This window comes from Falco rusticolus, chromosome 4, assembly GCF_015220075.1.
Source record: "Falco rusticolus isolate bFalRus1 chromosome 4, bFalRus1.pri, whole genome shotgun sequence".
In the NCBI taxonomy this organism is placed as follows: domain Eukaryota; kingdom Metazoa; phylum Chordata; class Aves; order Falconiformes; family Falconidae; genus Falco; species Falco rusticolus.
The window spans coordinates 105,626,322-105,649,143 of record NC_051190.1 but is presented as its reverse complement, the minus strand read 5'-3'; the positions used below and the strand labels follow the sequence as shown (position 1 = coordinate 105,649,143).

General features: G+C 36.2%; 1 protein-coding gene across 2 annotated transcripts in view; it reads right to left on the bottom strand.

The window, feature by feature from the left end:
- ZNF385D (zinc finger protein 385D) overlaps positions 1 to 22,822 on the bottom strand; it is a 437,007-nt gene that overhangs the window by 81,477 nt on the left and 332,708 nt on the right. For both annotated transcript variants that reach the window (XM_037386780.1, XM_037386781.1), the window contains one exon: positions 14,372 to 14,482. In XM_037386780.1, coding sequence (XP_037242677.1) covers positions 14,372 to 14,482 — 111 coding nt within the window. The remainder of the gene's footprint in view (positions 1 to 14,371; positions 14,483 to 22,822) is intronic.

Genomic DNA, 22,822 nt, shown 5'->3' with positions numbered 1-22,822 from the left:
CTGGACTTGGACATAATCTCCTTGGGATGACTTCTCCTCTCCTTTCAACCAATATCTTTATGATCATTCAGCATAAATAGTTCCTGCATGGCTCTGATTTTTCTCCTACTGTTTACTCTGCCACCTGAAAATTTCCATTTCTCAGATCACCTCTTTTCTGTCACAAATATTAATCACGAACTATGATAGACTCAAGAGTCTCTTTTCTTTCCACTTACTGATCTCCTACTTTGCATCATCACACCTGTTATTCAGTGTGGTTCATTTGTCTCTTACACAGTTCCTTCTCCCTCTTGCATGCTTTAGAACAACATACCTACTTCCATAAACTACAAATTCTGAAAAAAACATTTATGCTTATTCACCCTCAAACATTTTTTAGAGGCTTGACTTCAACTATCCTAACATGTCATCTAATAAGTTGAATCATATTCCTGTTGGTTGTCAAACCCTCTCTCTTTCAAAAAAACCTTAAATATGGGTTTCAGAAAGTATTTTTCCATAAATTAATTTGTCAGTCCCCTGCCGCTTTCCCTACCTTATATTCTTGTTTCATTTCTGATTTATTAGAAAATAAGCTCTCTAGAGAAAAAATCTCATCTTACACATCAGTAAAACACTGTACACCGCACAGATATTTAACTGTAGGCTCTTTGCAAAAATGAGCCATAGTATTCTCCAGGTTCCTAGTAAATTACCAATTTAATTGTATTAAGCTCGACTACTTTAAAGATCATTACTGTAAAATAATTCAGACCATACCAATAACATGTTTCCTTAGAAATTATTTCCAGTATATCTTTTGATCTGTATCAATGGACACACAGCAAGAAACACAGCAAAAATGCTAAGCCCATTTTGTTTTGGGACCTTGCCTTTGATTCTGACTGAAGTAGCATGGACTGATGTCTGCAACTAAAGACACATCACAGCCACAGCTGAATTTATGCTCAAAATAGTTGCAAGTGATACAAAAACCCAATTAATAAGAGTCATCAGAGCAAATACGTTTTCTTAGTGCTAACTTTTTGAAAAGATCAATTTGCCATCCATTAATTTCACTCATTTTCTATGGGACTTGGAGAGAGAATAAACCAATTCAGAACTTCCTTTCATAGTTTAGGCAACATTCTCTTCAACAAGGAATTTTGTTTCTGATCATTAGGCTGCCAGTGTTGGCAATTCAAAAGCCGGGCAGCACCTGTAAAATTCACTCAAAATTCAGCTTCCCACCACCAGAAATTATACTTCTTTTCCACCTCTAAACAGCAAGACATGGTCACACACACCTGTGAAAACTTTGCACTGGTTTTCTCTCATGATGTGACTAATCTTTCTCATCTTATTAGTCTAGACAATGTTTTAAGAAACTTCTCTGAAGTGTGAAACGTACATCTTCCACTACATAGGAATTAATCTTCTTTTACAATTCCTTCTATATATAATAAAAAATGAGAACCTTCTTGGAAGGATGATAGAACTTGTGCCTTGGGTTGAAACATGCTTTAACTACTGAACCCCTGCTTGGGCATACGCAATCAAGCCTACAAGAGAGGAAAGACTAAGTGTTGACACTTAATACAACCCAATCTATTTTAGCCAAAAGTCTGTACTAGAAGCTTTTTTTTTTTCTCACTGCAGTCCTAACTCCTTGTGATCCCTGCTGCTGAATATCATTGCATCTGCTCCTTTCTTCTCCTGAATATCTATTCCTTCCTTATTTCTTGCCAATTGTTTCAGTGGCAGCACCACCTCCAACAGCACTAAATTAGCACAGGACAAGCTAATAAGCCCAGAAAGATTGCAGGCTTTTACTGCATCTCATGTTCCGTTGGCTTGCCTCATCAGTAACGCCTGTCTCATCCATTGGGACATGGGGCTTAGACTCTAGAAGAACAGTCAAAATGCTGCTGCACCATTTTTAGTGCATTTTATTAAAAATTCTTCCATTCTGTAACTACATGATGTACATTTTCTTAGCTCTTCCGTGAAGGAAGTTTCATTCTTACAGTCTTTTCAAGCACTAAAGAGACACAAATTAGTCATGCAAAATAATTTTAGAAAAAAAATTCTTACCCACTGGGAATTATATAGAATAAAATACTGTTAAATGCGGCAAAGTTCTTCATTCCTCCAGTGTCCAAGGTATTAATTATTCCCGTATACCCTCTGTTTTCTGACATCTTCAGACACTAAGCTGCTTCTTAGAATACGTTTACCTTAGAAATTGACTTTATCTTAACTGTTTAGTACCATATAAGTTTCTGGTATGAAAATCATGTTAGAGAATAATTGAGAAGCAATGACAGGCACCTTGTGGTAGGCTATTTGACTACAATTGTATTAGTGAAAAACTATCAAATATCTCTATTTAATAACAAAAGAAAATTTTCTGGTATGTCATTACAATAAGTAATAGTCTTTGGAAAGGTAATGCAGATTGATGTGCCCTGTAAAATAAAAATTATGCAATATACTCACATTAACTACTAAAACATAAAAATAAACAGGTTGTCACTTTGGAAGACCAACTTCTATACAAGTGATGAAATTCTGTACTTGGCAAACAAGGTATTCAAGCAGACAGAACATAACAAGTGAGCCTGTTTGAGTGATTATTTGATTTGCAATTTAGTGCCTTTACCATCAGTTTTAAAAGAAACAAAACAAAGCATCTAAAACAGCCCATAGTTTTGAAATTACTGTATATATCACTGGCCTATTAAATTATGACATTTGGACATGTTTTGTATTGCTGTGTAGACTGAGGTGAGAGATAATAATGCTGAAGTGTCTGCATCTAATGAAAACATAATACCCTCTATTTGGTGGTATGACTCACTGCAAAAAAGCAATATATCGCTGTCCTGAAAATGGCCAGTAGGAATAGGAAAATGAGCTACTGCTAATTAAACCTTTCATGTAAAAACATGGTTGCTAATCAAATCTTTATTATCCCATACTCTCATATTTTACTTTCTTCTTCATTTACAATTCATCCTGTAGCCCTTGAAGTATCAAGTTTACAGTCTTCTTGGATGTTGTGGGCGTTTTTAAATTGTGAAAGGATAAACTTGTAACAAAATAATTTAAAAAAATACTTAAAAGAAAAAAGTGACTGTGGGAGGGAAAAAATGGTACAATTAAACTACATCTGGTTATTCTATAGCTAATTAAAAGTCATATCTAAGTTACTAAAAAAATATAAAGTATTTACTCAAGCTGAAGTTTCATCATTCTTGTGACAACTGAAAAACGTCTTTATTACAAGGAAGGAAAAATGCTTGGCTTTAGATACATAGAATGCACCTATTTTCAGAAGTGTGTAATTCAGTAGTGTTCACCAAATAAGCCATATTTCCCTTAAAGAAAGGAAAGATGCCTTTAATTTTTAATTATTTCATTGCTATGAAGTTTGCTACACAGCCACTTCATACAAATTGAATACTAAAGATAAATATTAACCATGCCAAGTACTTGATTAAAAGCCAACAAAACAGCTTTTGCAAAAATTCTGGTCTAGCATATACTAAGTTTCTTCTAGTGAAGTATCACACAATCGTTTAAATTTTAATTTATATAGTGATAATTATCACAATATTTGTACAATGAAGTGGAAAAGTTACAACATAAGACGCTACTTGAAATAAAAAAAGCATTCTTCTAATCATGTAGGGAAAGATCAACTGAACTTATTATTTTTGTCGAAGAAATAATAAAATCAAAGCAAGCACTGACAACTGCAACAGGACTCTAAATGTAAATTAAAATACTTCAGACAAAAGACTTGAAGGCAAGTGATTCTCCCATCAAGGGATGATTTTCACTTGTCTCCAGGTGTAACATTATGTGCACTGATGGGCTGATCAACAGAACAGAACTACTCCCCAGCTGTAATCAGGAGTGATTGATGGTCGGGACAAAAAAGTTGATTATCATGACAAGTCCACTGATACAGAAAAAATAGGCTACACTGGGGAAAGGATAAAACCTGTTCAGAGACTACCTTCTAAAATCTCCTTTCTAAAGAATAAAAAGAAACATTTATGACCATCCAAAAAGAGCTAACATAAATGAATTCAGTGCATTTAGTACATATCTGTATCTACAGTTATTCTACCATGACACAATGAGACCTATATAAACTCTAAACAGCACGAGCCCTTGCATTTTTAAAATCACAGTTTGAGATCAATTCATGAAACAAATATATGAAAGTACCTGTATGGTATGCCAGTAAAGCATTGCCTCGGTTTGAATACCTGTTTTGAATTCATAATCAAGATTTTAAAGTCCATGGGGGAGTTCAGTGTAAGTGCCATATTGTATTCTTTCCTGAAATGAAGTCAGTCCCCTTTGGCCATTTTAAACCTTTAAAGACTTCATTTTCAGATGAGATTAAAAAAAAAAAAAAAAAAAAATGCATGAGTGGGGCAATACACCCTCAAAGGTATAGATCAAATGTGTGCTTTTTTATTCCAATATAAAGCTTTTAAAAGCAGATATTAGGTTGCAGTTCCACTCCTTCAGAGCATCAGACTACCAGCTGTTAGCTGTGATGTAAGTACACAGCATAGCAATATCTCCAGAGACTGTAAAAGATATGAGAGGAGTGATAAAAGAACCAAGGGACTGCAAAAGTCAGGCCTGGAGGTTCTGAAGTGCAATTTGTTTACATCATGGGCAGTTATGTTTAATAGTAATTCTCATAAAAGGAAATATTGTATTTGCTACAAGAGGTAGCTGCACAGATACAGTGAAGAAGAATACATCACAGGTACCCCAGGGGGTGCAATTTTACTGACCAAAAAGAGAAAGGGGCTCTGTGTGTGTGTGTGTGTCCGTCCAGAGTTATTGTAAGATTATTTGAAAAGTTTTATGGCTGTTGGAACAAAGTATAATCAACCAAAGCCAAGTACAAGAGCAACATTACTTTTCATGCATTCTTAGAATAAATTAGGATACTTTTTTTGAGCAAAAATACAATTTACATAATTTAACTCATTTTGATGGAGATCTTTCTACATTACACAAAACCATACATTTTCTTCACTATGTGCTCTTTCTGTGGACCAGACTTTGACATGTAGCCTTGCCTATTCCTCTTCTCCTCGTTCTTCTTTACAGCCTTAACAATGCCTAAGAAAGTGAGCCAGTCACTGATTTGTGACTGAAAGCAGACAATAGTTTGCCTTTTTTATGGTGAAGTTTGTTATCTTCACCTATTATTAATAATTCAGAATCTCAGATTCTCTACTGTATAAATTTTTAATTTTAAAAATAAATTTCTAAGGAAGAGGTTATAACAAACCAGAGCTAGATGAAGACTGTGCAGCAGAGTTTACATTTTATCTTTCCTTTCAGGTTATGACTCGCTTATGGAAAGTAGTTTCTGTAAAGAATACCCATCAAAGTTATTGATTTTCAATTAATAAGTTTCAATTGTTTATTAGACTTGACTGATACACTTCTCATGTTGACTGAGGAAGCTGACAGGAAAAAATGCCTCAATAACAAATAAGCCTGTGATAAGAAGCGATAAAGCAGAAGCTTCTCTCCTTGCCATTGAAACGGGCTGTCTTTTCCATGAATGGATCATGAAAGAATTGGAAGAAAGATTTCTTTCCCCCCCTTTTACACTGTCTAAACCTTTTATACTGTCTATATCTCCCCCTGTCTATACCAATTCCCTTGTGTATAAAATGGTATTTTTCAACATACAGTTCAAAAATACCAAGCAGTTTCTTCATTTCCACAATTCCAGCCAAAGACTTCAAACAAACTCCAGTTAGCCACTACCTGCCCAACTTTAGCATTTGAATTTCATTCTTATGTTCTTCCACTCTCCTCCAGGCACATTTTCTGACACCATTGTAAACCAAAGAATGCAACTTCAGGACCCAACTCATTCAAACCACTGGAAATAAATATGTAATTTGCCTGGAAGTCATGTGAGTGAGTGACAGATAATCCACATTAAGCACTGAAATCAGATTTTAGAAAATCTAGGGCCTATGAGACCATTTAGGTCTGCTTCCTACGCCCAGTATCATGTTTTCTGGTACTTTGTTATATTCTACTTTAATAATGTCTGATAGAGGGAGAATTTTTGACAGTAACAAGCATGGATGTGTTCAAATGCAGGAAGGATGTTGCTTTTATTTCAGACTTTCCCTCTTATTAACTGATCTCACCTCTGCCTTCCTCTCCTTCTGCTCTTTGCAGTTCTGAGATCATCTACACCCAAGCAGAAGTTAAAGCTGGCCCCAAAAGGGCAAACATACTGCAACCATTCACTTAGGTGCCAGAAGCAGAAACCTTTTAAACCAATTTGTCTCCATATTGCAAAGTCAGAATACTGGTCATTAATCTTTTGCAAGTTATAAACAGGACTATCAGAGAGAGCCATTGCCTATTCACAGATCATTTCTAGCAAACTCAAGTAATTTTCAAGAGATATCAAACCTTCTGCACAATTGACTTGTTTTATCAATAAAAGTGAGTGCTTTGAAAATGAAATAAGCTGGTAGGATGAGCAGAGGCAGGAAGCAAGAGTTGACAAAAGTGAATTTTAAAAGTCTAAATTTTACATAATCTTTAAGTTCTAATACAGCAAGAGCTGCTGATCAGCTGAATGTTTTAATCTGTCTAGGATTATGTTCCTATACTGAGTCTGATGTTCAGCCGATATAGATATTAGACATTTCTCCATAACCTTTGCTTGTGCAGGGACCAAGTAGCTGGAAGCACTAGGCTTTGCTTTCTCCTGGATTTATAGAATAGAATCATTTAGGTTGGAAAAGACCCTTAAGATCATCGAGTCCAACTGTTAACCTAATGCTAAATCCACCACTAAATCCTGCACCTAAAAGCCATGTCTGCACATCTTTTAAATACCTCCAGAGATTGTGACCCAACTGCTTCCCTGGGCAGCCTGTTCCAGTGCTTAATTTAGACACTCTCTCTTCAGCTGTCACTGCTGAATGTGGCTGGGCAGTGAATTTTGAGAGGAAAGTGTAAGTCTTGCAGTACAACAGCAAGGCACTCCATCTCTCCCCATCCTCATCAGGCTGAGTAACCAGCTAACATTAAAGAGCATGCTTTCTAAAAGTTCAATAACTTAAAGCTGTCCTTTCCTACTGCCGCCTTGTCCTCAGGCAGTGCCTCTGTGAGCCTTATACCTCTGGGCTGGTCCATGTTCTGCAACACTACAGGCTTTCTAGACAGAATAGGTTCCTTTCATTACAAGAGAGTAGATAAGTACAAGGATTAGCGAAGAGTTTTCGTAGATCACTAAGAGACCACCTACAGCAGTTACTGAGAATCATCCCAAATATTTAGTTTGTAAGCAATGCTTAAGTGACAAGGAAATATCCACCTCCTTCAGCTATCAGTCTGGGGACTCAGTTCAACATCTCCAAAAGTACTCTGAAGCAAAAAACGATGCTGTGTCAGATAGGAATGATTTCTGCTTCTAGGTTGTACAATACATAAAAGTACTGCATAGAAGGTGAAAAACCACAATACAGTAAAAAAAAAAAAAAGTTTGAATTTTCTAGTATGAGAAAGACCAGACCTGCACAGAACATGACTGCAATTTGTACTGCAGCCTTTAAAACCGTGGTTTAGGAAAGCAGAGGTAACACTTCTAAAATGTGCAGGCTAGGCCTGTAAAAAAAGACTCCACTGAATATCTAAGAAAAATACCAGGCTGTTTTCCAATTTTTCATGTATGCAATGTAAGTGCAAAATATTCTGTACTATAAAACTTTTGGAATGCAAAAAATCACATATCTTGAATAATTCTGTTAACAATTCTTTAGGGTTTCCATAATGTGCTCATACAGATGCCAGATATCCCATGGAAATTTCTGTACTAATCACTTTCTGTGATTACTTGCTGCTTTTCCCAGTGAATACTATAAAACTGTATCTCTGGAAAACTGTCAACCTGTGAATGTACTTTCATTCTGACTCACATTCTGATCTCGAACGGCATGTACAATTCCACAACTGCAATCAACATTTGTTTCTCCCTATGCTGAACTCCATAGTACAGGAAAGATGGTGCACTATTAGAAAGAAGTAGCATATGTGTATATATACATACACACACATATATATGTGGAGTTATGTAACTATATAAATTATATACCTAAACCCAATTTGTGTGTATCTATATTTAAAATTAATTCTGGAAGTTTTATTCTTGATGAGGTACAAGTGCTGCAATTAACACTATATCTTCATAGAGTAACACTGGCTTTAAGGGGATGTTGAGCATCTGTAAACGTCTGCACAAGAAAATCTCCTTAAAGAATCAGGCTGATGACTTCACAGAACACAGACACATTGGTCTGGAAAGACCAAAATTAAAATTGCCTTGAGATAACAGATAAATGTGCTTGATGGCTGGCACAACCATCTTTCTATTTTCCCTAGCTGAGTGAAATTTCTTCTTACCTAGTCATACTAGCGAATGTCTCCTAAATTCTGCAACTAATTTGTTAGTTTAACTAATTGTTAACGTGTGATGACCACTGGTGTAAAAAGTTCTTCACCTGAGGCACTGCCAGTTTCAAGTACTGTGGAAATACTTACCTGTCTACTGATAAATGTTATGCTCTCGGGGCGAAAAAAAATCATAGGATTAGTTGGGTGATTTTTTTTTTTTTTCCCCCCATTAGTAATTGTTAATGTACATTTGGACTATGATTCACTACAATTCCTTTTTGCCCATTAAGCCAGATGTTTCTCATTTTACTACTTGTGCATTTAATTTTTCCAGTCTAAGCACAACAGTTTGTGCTTTTATTTATTGCAGTTGTCGAAATTCCAGAGTATTTTCTCCAACTGGTGAAGATAATTTTGGACTGCAATCCTGAACTTGCCATCTTGCATTAAGCGCCTGCCACCCTCCATCTAGGTGTCATCCACAAACCTGATATATGCACTCTCTGCTCTGTCAGACACATTGCTAATGAAAATGTAGAGTAGCAGCAAGCACAGAACAGGTTCCTGCAGATCCTGACTAGTAGTGCTCTTTTGTTTTGACAGGAAACCATCAGCAACTACCCTCAGTACAGTTTTCAATCTGTCACGGAACCAAGTTTTAACAATTTCACCTGGACCGTATTCCCCTGTTTGTTTTACAAGACTGTCAGGACTGTACCAACCCTTATTAAAGCCAAAATATATCACATCTATTTATTCCCTGTTATCCATTAGACCAATTACTCTGTCAAAGGAGAAAATTAGATTGGTTTGACATGATTTATTCTCGACAAATTCATGTTGGCTATTTGTTATCACCTTATTATCCCTTAGGTGCTCGCAAATTGATACTTTAATCATTTGTTCTAGATCCCAAGTATAACCTAAAATAGGATAAACGTCCTCTGGTTCTGCTTTTTTCCCCATGAAAGTTAGAGCCATAGTAAAATACTATGAAGCCATATTGCAACCTTACCCTCAAAAAATTCCTTTAGTATTCTTCTACCAGAACAGCAATTTTTGAATCCTAACAATTCCATATAGTTCAACTATATATTGATTCAGCGGTACCTTTGCTTTATAAGAGATGGAGAAAAACAAGGTAAAAAAAATAAAATCAACAAATAAGGACCCCATGATAAGCACACTGCTCATGATTTTCAGGAGAATATTATTACTGTTGTGATTTAAGTCAAACAGTAATTTCTGGCTAACATTTGGAAATATTTTTACAGTGTATCATAATGGAATTCAGGTCCTGTGAGTACATAAAAATGCTGCCCAACCTTTTCTCTAAAGGCAAGGTAGATTATCACTCCGCCATCTGCATTAAATGAGAGGGAAAAGAAAGAAAGAATCCCTTTGCAAGAACTGACCTTGTTAACAGACAGTTACTACCTGGATCAAATTAGAAATGTGGGCAAACAAAGATCAAAGAGTAAAGACAGATGATCAAAAAATGAGGAAAAAAATAGTAAGCTCTTTTCTTCTAAGTCGTGGGGGTTATTTGCAGTTTTTGTTGGGTGGGTTTGGGTTTAGTTGGGTTTTTTTCAAGTGAACCTCATGTTTGCAGAAAATTTACTCCTACAACTACCTGTAGGCACATGAGTTGTCCTACTGAAGTCAGCTGGACTTCACTTTACAGGATGCTTTTAGCAGATGTTTACTATTTACTACAAAGCATGGATTTAACAGTTCTTCTGAACTGGTGCAACAGTTCTCAGCAGCTGTCAAAATCTAAATGGCAACACATACACTTGCAGCTAAGCACATACTTAAAAAGTTTTGCCCTGGATTGGATGCACAATGTGAATGTAAATGTTATATAGAGAAGTCTCTCAATGCAGAAAAAAAAATATATTTAAAAAATCACTGCTTGAAACAGACTCCCCAGAACCTACCTCTGCTGTTTTAATGTTTTTTCTCAGCATGGAGAGGCCTTGGTTACTTGCTCATTCCTCCTTTCCCTTGTATGAGAAGATTTATTTTAAAAAGAAATACTGAACACACAGCTGTCATGAAGATTTATAGATAACTCCTTTAGAAAGAAGCTAAACGATTTTAGACTATTGTACTGCCTTTTCTCATTTTTCTTTGAAATGTAATTTTGATACCATGTAACCAGAAAAGCAGCTCTTCAGCTCTGAAAGAAATCTGTATCAAAGGGGACAAAATTCTGTATTCTCTGCACAAATGAAAAATCTCACAGACCAGTTTTATTGTAAACATTTTCATAATACTGTCGTGCAGTAGGTAAATGGAATTTCTATTCATTACTCTCTGATAAATCCTATCTCCAGCATCTAAAAATAAAGATGTATTGGTAGAACAGCCACAAAGCCCTAAGTTTATGAACAGAAAAGCTATTTATTGTTGCTATGGTTTTAAATCATGTTCAACAAAATATGATGAAAATGAAAGGTAGGAATATTCAGTAAATTAAAACTTTTTCATAATAACAAGAGAAAAAAATTACGTGTGTGCTTGCCATTCATATAGTAGAGTTATCAAAAAATGATAGCTAATAGCTCTTAGAATTTCTTCAAAGAAATCTTTCCTTTAAGTCTCCACATTAAATCTTTCATTTAGCACAGTTTTGCTTCAAAAACTGGTGAACATTCAGAATTACCCAAGCAATGGAGGAACTTAGCTCTGCCTATTCCCATCACATTGCAGAAAAGCATTTCTAAACTGCGGTGGAGCTCTGACTACTTATTATTTCTTGAAAAGCCTCAGCAGAGCACTCTGTTTTTCAGCAGTGTCGTGGTTTAACCCAGCAGGCAGCTAAGCCCCACACAGCCATTCACTCACTCCCCCTCGGCGGGGTGGGAGAAACAGAAGAGTAGATGCGAGAAAACTCATGGGTTGAGATAAAGACAATTTGATAGGCAAAGCAAAAGCCGCCTCATGCAAGTAAAACAAAACAATGAATTTATTCACTTCTTCCCATCAGCAGACAGGTGTTCAGCCATCTTCAGGAAAGCAGGGCTCTGTCGTGTAATGGTTACTTGGGAAGACAGAACACCATAACTCTGAACATCCCCCCCCTTTCTGCTTCTTCCTCCAGCTTTATATGCTGAGCTTGATGCCACATGGTATGGAACACCCCTTGGGTCAGTTAGGGTCAGCTCTGAGATGGTGACTCAACCACTTCCCCGGGCAGCCTGTTCCAATGCTTGACCACCCCTTTGGTTACGAATTTTTTCCTAATATCCAATCTAAACCCTCCTTGGAACAACTTGAGACCTTTTCCTCTTGTCCTATCGGTTATTACATGGGAGAAGAGACTAACGCAGCTCTCTACAACCTCCTTGCAGGTAGTTGTAGACAGTGATAAAGTCTCGCCTGAACCTTCCTTTGTCCAGGTTAAACAACACCAGTTCCCTCAGCTGCTCCTCATAGGACTTGTGCTCTAGACCCTTCACTAGCTTTCTTGCCCTTCTTTGGACACACAATACTGTTTCCAGCACAAATCCAAAACATAGCCTCATACTAGCTGCTATGAAGAAAATTACCTCTACCCCAGCCAAAACCAGCACAAGCATTAATAAACATAAGCACTGGACTGAGAAGAGATGATCATAAAGATATCTGCAAATCTCTTCTGTGTGGCAGGGAAAAGGGGAAGAGATATTGTCACAGGTTAATCAATGGGCAGCTTTTGGATTGCAATCTCTCCATCAATCAGCAACATTGGGATTCCTTTAAAAATTAGGTAAATATTGAAAGTGGAAAGTGAAATATACTCAGCAAGAAGGTCTCCCTATAGCATAACGTCAATGATACTGATCTACTTTGAGAGAGGGGAGCATTAAAGCAGCCTTCTGCAGAACAGTGTTGGCAAAATGGAGTTCAAGATTCTATCACTTGAAGGTGTGAAGGGACAACTAAACATCTGCTTAACAGCTTTTCTTCCAAGAGTTTGCTGTGAGCAGTCTAAATAGATTTCTTCTGAAACCAGTTTTTTTTGACACTGTAGATGACTGAAAATGGCCACTGCTTCTTCCCCCTCTCTTCTTTGGAATCCTTTCTAGGAGCAGCAGAAAAGGAACACTATGGGAGCTTATCAGTCCTTTGAGTAAGAACTGTCCACTGATACCTTGTTTGCTTCTGTGTAGAAGAATTTTTAATTCAAATATTTTATTCCAGAAAATGCCTAGCTCCTGTTAGCTGGAAAATGTTCCATTCCATGTATCTATCAGAGTTGTGTATCTGCTAATGACTAAGTCATTTTAACGATGTGTTCATCCTCTCTTTCATCTGGATCTTTCAGCAGATTAACAAATGGTATACCCTCTTTGAAAGGAGGTGTTTCACTTTGGTATGTAACACCAAAGTGTTTGATATCTTTTGCAGCTACATACTGTGTATGATTCAGTCAGTATGACATGCTTTTTCCTAAGACAAAGCTTAAAATTATGAGTGATGAGTTGGGCTGCACACTTAGTGCAATTGCTATGGCTCAGAAGTCTCCATCATCTCCTCCCTATGAATGGTTCAGTATCCACAGTCCTAATTCTAGTATCTGGCTAGAGTCTAATTTGGAAGAGCCTTATTTGACTCTCCTATTTTTATCTGTGAGGGAAAAGATTGCTCCAGAGAATATATTACCCTTCCTTGCACCACTGTTTGAGAATGATGTCGATGTTATAAAAGGAAGCTGTCCATTCTGTCCATGAACTAGAAAACCTCAAGTTATCAGTGAAAGTAAGTACATGATGATGACTGGTTTGGAAATTGTGACTGAGATCTTGTTAAAAATTATTTCTAAGGGATAAAAAGCTGATGGAAATGAAGAGAATTGCATTATTTTCACCATTAGGCAGCCAATCCTAAAAAGAAAGCTTCAAGTTTCAATTTAAATTTTTATGTACAAATTGTACATAAATAGCTACCTACAAAGAAGCAGCAGCACACAAGAATTATTTTATTCTTCATATAACTAGCATGAGACAGGAATTTCATGGATGTTTTTTTGTTAGACCTCACTCTGATTTTTATTTTTTTTTTTTCTGACAGAAGTAACTTTCATATTTAAATTAGTAAAACAGGTAGCAAATGAAAGACATTTGGCAGGGGAATGTAAATTTCCACCAGTGATGCCCATGTCAAGAAACTTCCTGGAAAGACTAGAATAGCAGAGGAAAATATACAGAAGGAAATAGCAGAAGGAAATAAAGGAGTTAAATTCTAAGAGGTTTTTCTGCAACAGAACAGGTATTCTTTGGCAAGGAGCACCACAGAACAGCTTCCTTGGGTAATTATGGGGGAAGGGTTTCCTCTGTATATTACAGACTATATCCAGTTCAGCTTGCTCTACTTCATTGCTGGAAGGGTGAGAGGATGTAAGGCAGGATCCAATTGACAAAAAAATCACGAGGGCTTTTTTTTTTTTTTTTTAAAAACCTTGTACTGGCAGGACAGGAGCACTGAAATACAATTCTGGCTAGACAGAGATATTGTTGTAAAGGTAGAAAAAGGAAGCTAGACCCACAAGGACTCTGAGTATATCTGAATAACTTCTAACATTTACAGGCTGAAAAGGAAGGCAAACATAACCAGGACTGGTAGAAAAATTAGGACCCAGCAAATATTTCAGCCTTATTAGCAGTAATGGATCAGTCCATTTTCCTATTTACACTCTGTGCAGCACAACTGAAGCTGATGAGCTTGCAGGGATATATCCACAGGGAATATCTGGCCGGGTGTATAAACACTACTAAATAATTGTGTTTATTTGAAGCATCCTACAGCCTTTTCATCTGCTAAGCCACAAACTAAAATCACAATGTTTCATTTAGGTTAAATGTATGCAAATTATGGCACATCCTAGAAGATAAGTACATATTTCTAATCTGATACAAAATAATCAACTTACATCAGAATTAAATCTCAGCTGGCAAATGTTGCATGATATGATTTGCTTTCTTCGATGAGGAAGAGGAACCCCAAATGTATGATTTATTACAGCTTTTTGAATTGGATCCATCTGTAAAGACAGAAACAAAAAATAAAAGCTTTTGCTGTTCCATTGTATGCTATGTCATCGATAGTCTCAAAACAGATTCTGCATCATGCCATACCATACCCCATATAACAGAAAACTATTATTTTTCTTTGAAAATTAGTATTTCTTCTTCATGCAGGTTTCTAAAGAGGTAATACAGAAAGGAACAAAGAAAAGTGTCATTAGTTATCTTGAAATACATATCCTTAGTTCAACTCTATATACACCGATCTCCCCTCACTGAAAAAAAGTTAAAACCCGTAAATGCTGAACAAGCTTACCCATCAAAACACCAATTATTATTTTTTTTATATCATAGAAAATCTAGGTCACAAAATGAAACAAGAATATTTTAAATAAAACTACTATGAAAAGGATCAATGGAAACGTGAAATACAATTAATTCCAGAATAACACACAATAGCTCCGTATTATGAAAAACATAATTTCCCAGGAATCAGTAAATGAATCTTTTCCCTAAAACAACCTCTACACAACATATGAAAACCCCAAATCCTCCAAAGATTATTTTCACAGCCATTTAGAAGAAACAATTTTGAATAAACCCTACTTTAAGGATAAATTTTGACTTCCATTAAAAGCATTATTCTGAAGTAACCTCTACTAGAACACTGATCTTTCAGTGTCTGCAAGTCAGGGTCCCATAAAAAAAAATATACCATTTTGGCAGAGCATTTCACAGAAGCTACCTAAGAGGTAGCTTTTTTAGGTGAAGGATTGAAATCACCTTCCCCGAATTCATCACTCAAAATTATTTTCATTTCTTTTTCACAGGAAACATTTGTCAGCTATTTTTAAAATCTAGTAACAGCTTTACAGCAACTTGGTAAAGCCACTGACAGTTTTTATCTTTAAATTGTATTCTTAAAACTTCATGGATTTTGATGATGCAGGTACAACTAATTGTCCTGTGTTTATAACCAGTGTTCACACAGCATAATTTGCACGTGTCTTGAGAAAAAAAAAATAAAATTCTATGCTCATGTCCCCATGATTCACTTTCTTCTAGTCTGTTAGCAAAGGGTTATTTGATAAATAAAGAATCAGAGCTTTCCCTTAGAGTAATCAATTATTCAGGGAAACTGAAATGGTAGACAGTCATGGTCTCTATTGCAGCAAATCCAGAACAGGTCACTGCAGAAATTTTGCATCAACTGACAGCTGTTCATTGTCAGATATGAAACAGGTCATTAAGCTAATCCCTATTGAAAAGAAATTCAGATTGGTAAAAAACAAGGAACAAGGAAAATGGCAGAGCTTTATAGAAAGATTTGGAAGGAATGCTCAGTTTGAGCATCCTCTTCAATTTGATGTGAAAGTGAAATACATCATACATTTGTGCAACCACCAGCATAAAAGAACACCAATCCCACCTAGAAACTAGGGATGCCACCGTAACATAACCACAAAATAACACTGATGGCTAAGGTCAGAGTATATTAAGCTCTGAAACACTACAGCATGCTGTGTAAGACTTTCTGCAGTGATCAAACCATGCGCTAGCGGCACTCATTTTACTCAGTAATATGATCTTGAAAAAGCCCACAGTCCAAAAATAACATTGTATAGACCACAAAGAATACCACCACACAGGAAAGTAAATAGACATTAACAGCTCTTCTTTTCTCAACTGCTCCACCACCCAAGAGGTGACTTCTTATGCCAGCAGAACCAACAGACCTGTATCCTGCGATTTTCAACACTAAAGCATGACTTGGTCTTAATTAACACTATTTCACTGCTGTTGAAGTTTGGAGAAGTTTAGCCTAGCCTAGCCCTGTTCCTTTTGCCACTGCAGGTCTAAAATACTTGGGGCAACTTCAAGCTCAGGCACAGGAGTAAATCAGCACATAGTAACAAGAAATTGTGCATTCTTTGATCCAATCTGTTTGCCTTCACATTAACTGGAGTTGTTAACACTGAAGACTACACTAACGGTACCTCACATGTTAAAACACTTTTGCATTCTCTCACAGGGGCCATAAGATAAGAAAGCCAACAAAGAAGCTCTCTAAGGGTTATGTGAAAGGTACCACCATGGTTCATAAGATGGAACAACTAATTTTTTGGCTGGATTTATCCATTTTCACAGTAAGAATTCTAGCTCCAAATGGCGTTGGATTTCTGAGGGAAATAATGCTCATATATTTAGAATGACACAATTTTTCAGAATTGAGAAAGACATGAATGTGTAGAGTAGTTGGTCTATTTTGTATTCAATTTTATTCTGGTCTCATGGAAAAATGTGGAGTTTCATTCCTAATCGCTCCACAGATTTTCTCTTGTTTATCTGTTGATACAGAAATCCATCTGCACACTTCCTTTCCCTTTCCAAAGACGCAGACTTCTAGATACACAGCTACATGGCCTTATTGTGAACTGGATGATTTGTGTTTGTGGCTCTAAATAAAGAAGCATTCTGGATAGCCTCCAAGTTGATTAAGAAAAGCTGCTTCAAAGTAAGAATCCCTTGTCTGCCAACTTCTCTTTGATACTGCAAAGCAGAACTAGATTTCATAACTTAGCCCCAGATTCTAATAAAGTTGGGGCAGAATGCTGGAGTTGTATTTTGACATTATAATTTTTTTTCTTGAGATCTCATTTGGGAAACACCACCAATCCATAGATTTCAAATAAATATCCAAAAGCACCAGATAAGCCTCCAGAAGTTTTATGCCGGAAATTTGAGAGGTAACAGGATACCTAGGTGCACTCTGATAAGCACTCAGATCTCACAGATACTGGAAAAGAGAGAGGAGCCCTGCTGAGAGTCAGAGGAACAAAGAGAGGCAGCTGATTGCTAGAAAATAGAAAGCAAGGATTGCAGGGAGGTATAAAGAGGGAAACAATATCATGTAGCTGAGAAAATCAGCAAGTGGTGAGATACTTAACAGAATCTCCAAGCACTCCTAGGCACACTGAACGTTACTAATTACACATAGAAATTTTATTTCCACTTATGTAAGTGGTATTTGCTTTCAAAATAAAAGTTACCACGATAAACTTTTGTAAGATCTACTTTTTACACATTAGTAGTGCTATACTACAATCACTGAGGTTTTATTTTTTTTCTTTGATGCAACTGAGTTAATTTAATCCCATTTACAGTGAAGGACAGAGAGTTTTGCAATTCACATGAAAGATTATGATTCAGCTGTCAAAGCTGTGCAGGAGAGCAAGGTTCGCAAGATGTCCCTTTACTTCCTCTCGCCAATGTATTCACTGTAAGTTACAACACAAAGAGGGTGAGCTGCCCTCTGTTTGACTTGCTCACTACCTTTTGCTTTTCTACTATCCAGAACTAGGTACATCTTAATATGTCATGCAGGCTGTGGTCACATCTTCCCTTGTGGTCAGCCCAGGGATAGCACATTGCTCAAAGTTCACTGCAAACCACGAGGTAGTCGTTGGTTTGGGCAATGAAGATAAATATGAAAGGTTTTATATTTCATTCAGTTAATTTTTGTTTTCAATACCTAAAAGGCACGGCAATAATATCATCTAAGTTTTAATTATTCACGCTGAAATTTGTGGCAACATGATATTAATTACTTTCTTTGATCAAACACTGTTTTCCCATCCCAAGATCTTTAGGAGCTTACCATACTTCAGCAAAACCCAGGCTTAAACCAAGGGCATAGCAGAAGTTGGCCCCTTAGTGCATTTTCTCAGTTTTGACCTTACCCCTCCCATTTGGTTTTGCTTGCTTGTTTCAAATTCATCCTTGTCAGATCAATGACCTTACCCACGTTTTCCTTTGTTCTTGTGCTTACCTATGTAAAGCATGAAAGAGCTCTTTATTTTGCGCACTGCAGGTGAAAGGCGTGGCTGTTCTATGAACTTTTCTGGATGAAACATCTACCACAAAATCACCAAGAAGTTGACCCACGAGATCCCATGTTATCCTAACTTCATGGGCAAATTTTCCAGAATCACCACAGCTGTCATCCTTGAAGGCCTTCTGTAGCCAAATATCCATCTCATTAAATTTCATTTAATACCTGCAGAAGGCAGAACCTATGCTGGTAAATTCTACCTACAGAGAAATTTGATCCTTTGGAAATGTAATTTTTACATAATTTCCACAAATAATTACTAAGTGGTGTTCATTATTTTTTTGTCAGTATTTTTTATGCTGAAACTGAAATTTAAACACATACCTCTTCCTGAATTTCAACAATTTTTTAATATACATAAATTTTATTAGTCCTTTTTATGTGATTTCTTATCCCAGAGGCATAAGAGTATGCCTAACTTAAAAATGACAAACTGATAGCAAAGGAAAGCAAGCAAGTTTGATCCATAAAGACTCAACTCACAAAAGGCCATCAACCAAAGGGAGCAATTTTTATTTTATTTTTTAATTGTGTATTAAAACCAAGGGGCAAGACTTGAGCATTTCAAATGCCTGAAGTTGGCAGTAAACTAATGGAATTGCACTAAGGCCTATAAATAAAAGCATCCAGATCAAGCATGAAGGTAATGTGGATGCCCAGAGTCTGTTCAGAACATACGGCAGGTCTAAAAATCAAATAAGTAAAAAAGTATTTTTACCTCAAGGCCAAAGAATTTAGCTGCAAAGAATTGACTCAGATCACCATGGTCCTATACTAAGTGAACAGAAAAACATATCAGGTCATTGAAGCTCTTAGGAAAAAAAAATTGCTGTAGACCATTTTAGTGGTAATTTACAAAAAAATTACCCACCAAAAAACTGACCTCTATTACTCAAATAGGTAAGTGAATTTAGTGACACAGCTACCAACAGCTCTCAGAACATCTTAAAACCCATATGTTAACACAAGTCAATGTTTCAATGAAAATAACATTAAAAGGAATGATAATCTGAGTACAGTTTCTTATGGTAGGTCTGCATTTCTACAAACATTAAATTGTAAATACAAAAATTAAGTCTTACAAGCACACTGTAATATTATACTTGCAGGCAAGGTATTAATATTTCCACATATGAGTTGAGACTTATGTGAACATCTTAATTATAAAATTGACAAGAAATAAAGATAACTCAGCAGGGGCTCCTTTCATTCATTCCTTTATGTTCCTACAAATGGTGAAACTAATAAGAGCGTTGGAAACCAAAAATCCTGTACAAACCACATACACAATACCTTACAAAGCAAATAAGAACAAAATTTAATCATATCCTTCACAGTTTATATTTACTGCTGAACTTAATCCATTTTTAAAACTGCATGATGGATGCAGTTTTGACACCAAACAGTTCAAACATAAAACTGTCTACTGTATTATAATTGTGACATACTATTAGAAACACAGAAGAGCAGTTACTAAAACCATAGGAAAGCTCCTCAATCCTAGAAAGCCACTGTCATTTACAGCTGGGGGACTTTTTGAAACTCTCTGAGGGCTTAATTTGAATATTTCCAATTGACCAGTTTCTCTCCGATTTCATTAGTGTCAAGAATTCACAATCATTTCCCTTGCAATCATGCTGGTCAACTGTACAGATGCAGCAATATTGTATTATATCATATTATATTATATTTTATTATTACTTAGAAAGTGGTATTTTGGAAAGCTGCTGGACATTCAGCCTCATATTGCCCATATAGGATGCCTGTATTATGGGCACTGTTCAGCTGAGTGGTAGCTCCTTCTTCTCTAGGAGGTACTTGGCATCTATTGCAGTTCCACATTCAAGCTGAACAAAGCATGTGCAACTGCTCTAGAAGTTCCAGGAAGTATTGGAACTCCTGAGTGTCACACACTGCAGTGCATTTCTACTTGTGCACATCCATCTCAACCCTTTTGAAATCATTTATTAACTGTGCAGGTTAAAATAAAAAAATCTGTGTAGCATGTGTAGTAGGTCTGATGCTTTCCAGAAGTGTTAGACCTGTAACTTACCATCTACCTGATGCATTCTTAATATACCGGTGTCCAGTTCAGAAACAGAACAGCTGAACAATAGCTCAGTGAGTTGATACTAAGTATATTTGACATTCTGTATTTCCATAAGAAATATGTCCCATTGTTAGGGCTAGCAGTCCAGGGTTTTTTTCCCAACATTAATTCACATTAATCAGTGAATAAGAATCTTATAAAGTAACCAAAGAACACAATTCGAAAGGAATGATGGGAAGAGCTTAGTAAGCATAATTAAAGACAAAACAAAAGAAAGTCCAACAATATTTTGGTTTCATATGCAAGTAGAACACTATGATGTCAAATAGTTAAAACACGTTCTAGATGTGCTACCATGCATGATTTATCCTTTTACAGCTTATTTATTCAGTATTGCCTTAGTAATTATGGTGAATAATTAAGCAGTGAATTGAACTCAGCATTACACATCTTTTCTTAGTGTCTACCACTTCTGCTCTTATCAATGAAACAGGGTAGAACTAACATGATGCTTTTCATGTACATAAAACAGAAATATTACTCAACCTAGTTAAATATAAAATAATTCATAAAAAATACCTGCAACAACTACAACAATGTACAATATTTACAGAATAATTACTTTTCTTAAAAAAGTGGTATCTAAAAGAAAACTGTAGTCACTTCCCAAACAATGTAACTGGTTTATGTATCTTGATTAGTACTTCAGAACAAATTCCCAAAGTAAACTTTTTATTCTCTTCTTGAAGACTTATAATTGTGTAAGGATTTATGTGTTGTTGTTTTTTTTTTTTTTAATGGAGCTATTTAATTGTTACCTTTCTGATGTGACTCTCTCTTTTTTTATTTTTATTTTTATTTTTTTCTTGTAGATTTTTGTACTTGGCTATGAGATGCTGAGGCAGCAGCAGTATTTCTGGCAAGCTGCTTGAATATACAGAAACCAGTCAGAGCAAAAGGATTTGCATTCACAGTGGTATTGCACACAAATACTGTAACCACAGAGATTATGCAAATCCTTATACTTTGATTGTCTAATAATGGTTGTCAGTCAAAAGACAAGAATTTGCATATGCTAAGGCTAGCTAGAAATAATCACACAGTGATTATGCTAATGAAACACACTAAACAACATGTGAAGGACTGTCGAATTGGAAGAAATCTGTGTATGTATGTGTATGTACACTAAACACAGAAACACACAGAGCTAGAAGAACATTAAGGCCGCAGATCAGGCCCTTAAGAAAATGAAATGCCTAGAAGTCTTAATTTAACACCTTTATGAGTCTACATTTTTTAAATCTGTTTACATATTTTTCCTGAAAGTTTTTGGCTTTTTCTGTTCAGAAGATGGACAATGTTCACTTAATGAGCAGCTGTTCAATGTTGTGTGTCCAAGGGGTTCAATGAATAGCCCTAGACCTCATTTAGTTTATTAAAGCTGAAACCTCGCTACCAGTGGGAATTATCAGCCTGTTCACTGGGCCTCCTACAGTCCTCGCTGACAAAGATGCCAGTACTTCACAACTATAATTAACTTAGTTTCAAAAATTCTTTTTTTAGATAAAAGATGGTATTTTCTCAGAAATTAAGAATAAAAGTGTACACTACTTCCAGTTACCCAATTTAATACACCTAATAGTACATATTATTATATCACCTTTCACTTGTTCACCACACAGCTCCTGACTTGAGATTCAGCTGTGAAGGTGCTACACATACTAAATCAAGCCTTACAAATGCAAGTTGGACTCACAATCCATAAAGCCCTCACAAAAGAGTTCAGGTTAAGTGACTTGTCTCGCATCTCTCAGAGGTTCTGAGGGTGGTATTCAACTGGAATGGTTTTCTGGAATGGGATGGCCCCTTTTTCTTCAGTCCCATCTCATTCAAAACATTCCAGTTTCTTCAACAAACAGAGCAAGAATAGCACAGATAACAATCTTCTGAATTATAAAACCATGACTGATCCCCAGTGCTGATCCAAAGGACACAAAAAATTCTACCAAACCTAAAAGATTCTCCCAAAGGAGAGAGATGAAAGGCATGCTTGTCATATTATTCAATTATCCAGTGGACAACACTCAATACAATTGCAGCATAAGAACAGACTAACATGAAGCAGACCACCTTGAAAGTGAGAGTATTACTTCTAGTAGGCATTACCAAAGAGGTGTGGAAAGGATGGGTGGATTGTTTCTTTTCAGCTGCTTACTTAAATGAGCAGTGGCAGGTGGTAAAATCATTATTAAACCCCAAACAATTGCTTAAACCAAAACCAGATAAATGTTATTCTCTCTCTAAAGAACATCAATAAAGATAAAAATCTAAGGTTCACAAATGCCATCTGTCTTCTCAACTTCAACCAAGCACAAAGTAAATATAAGCTCATGAGAAAAAGAACACATTGGGCAT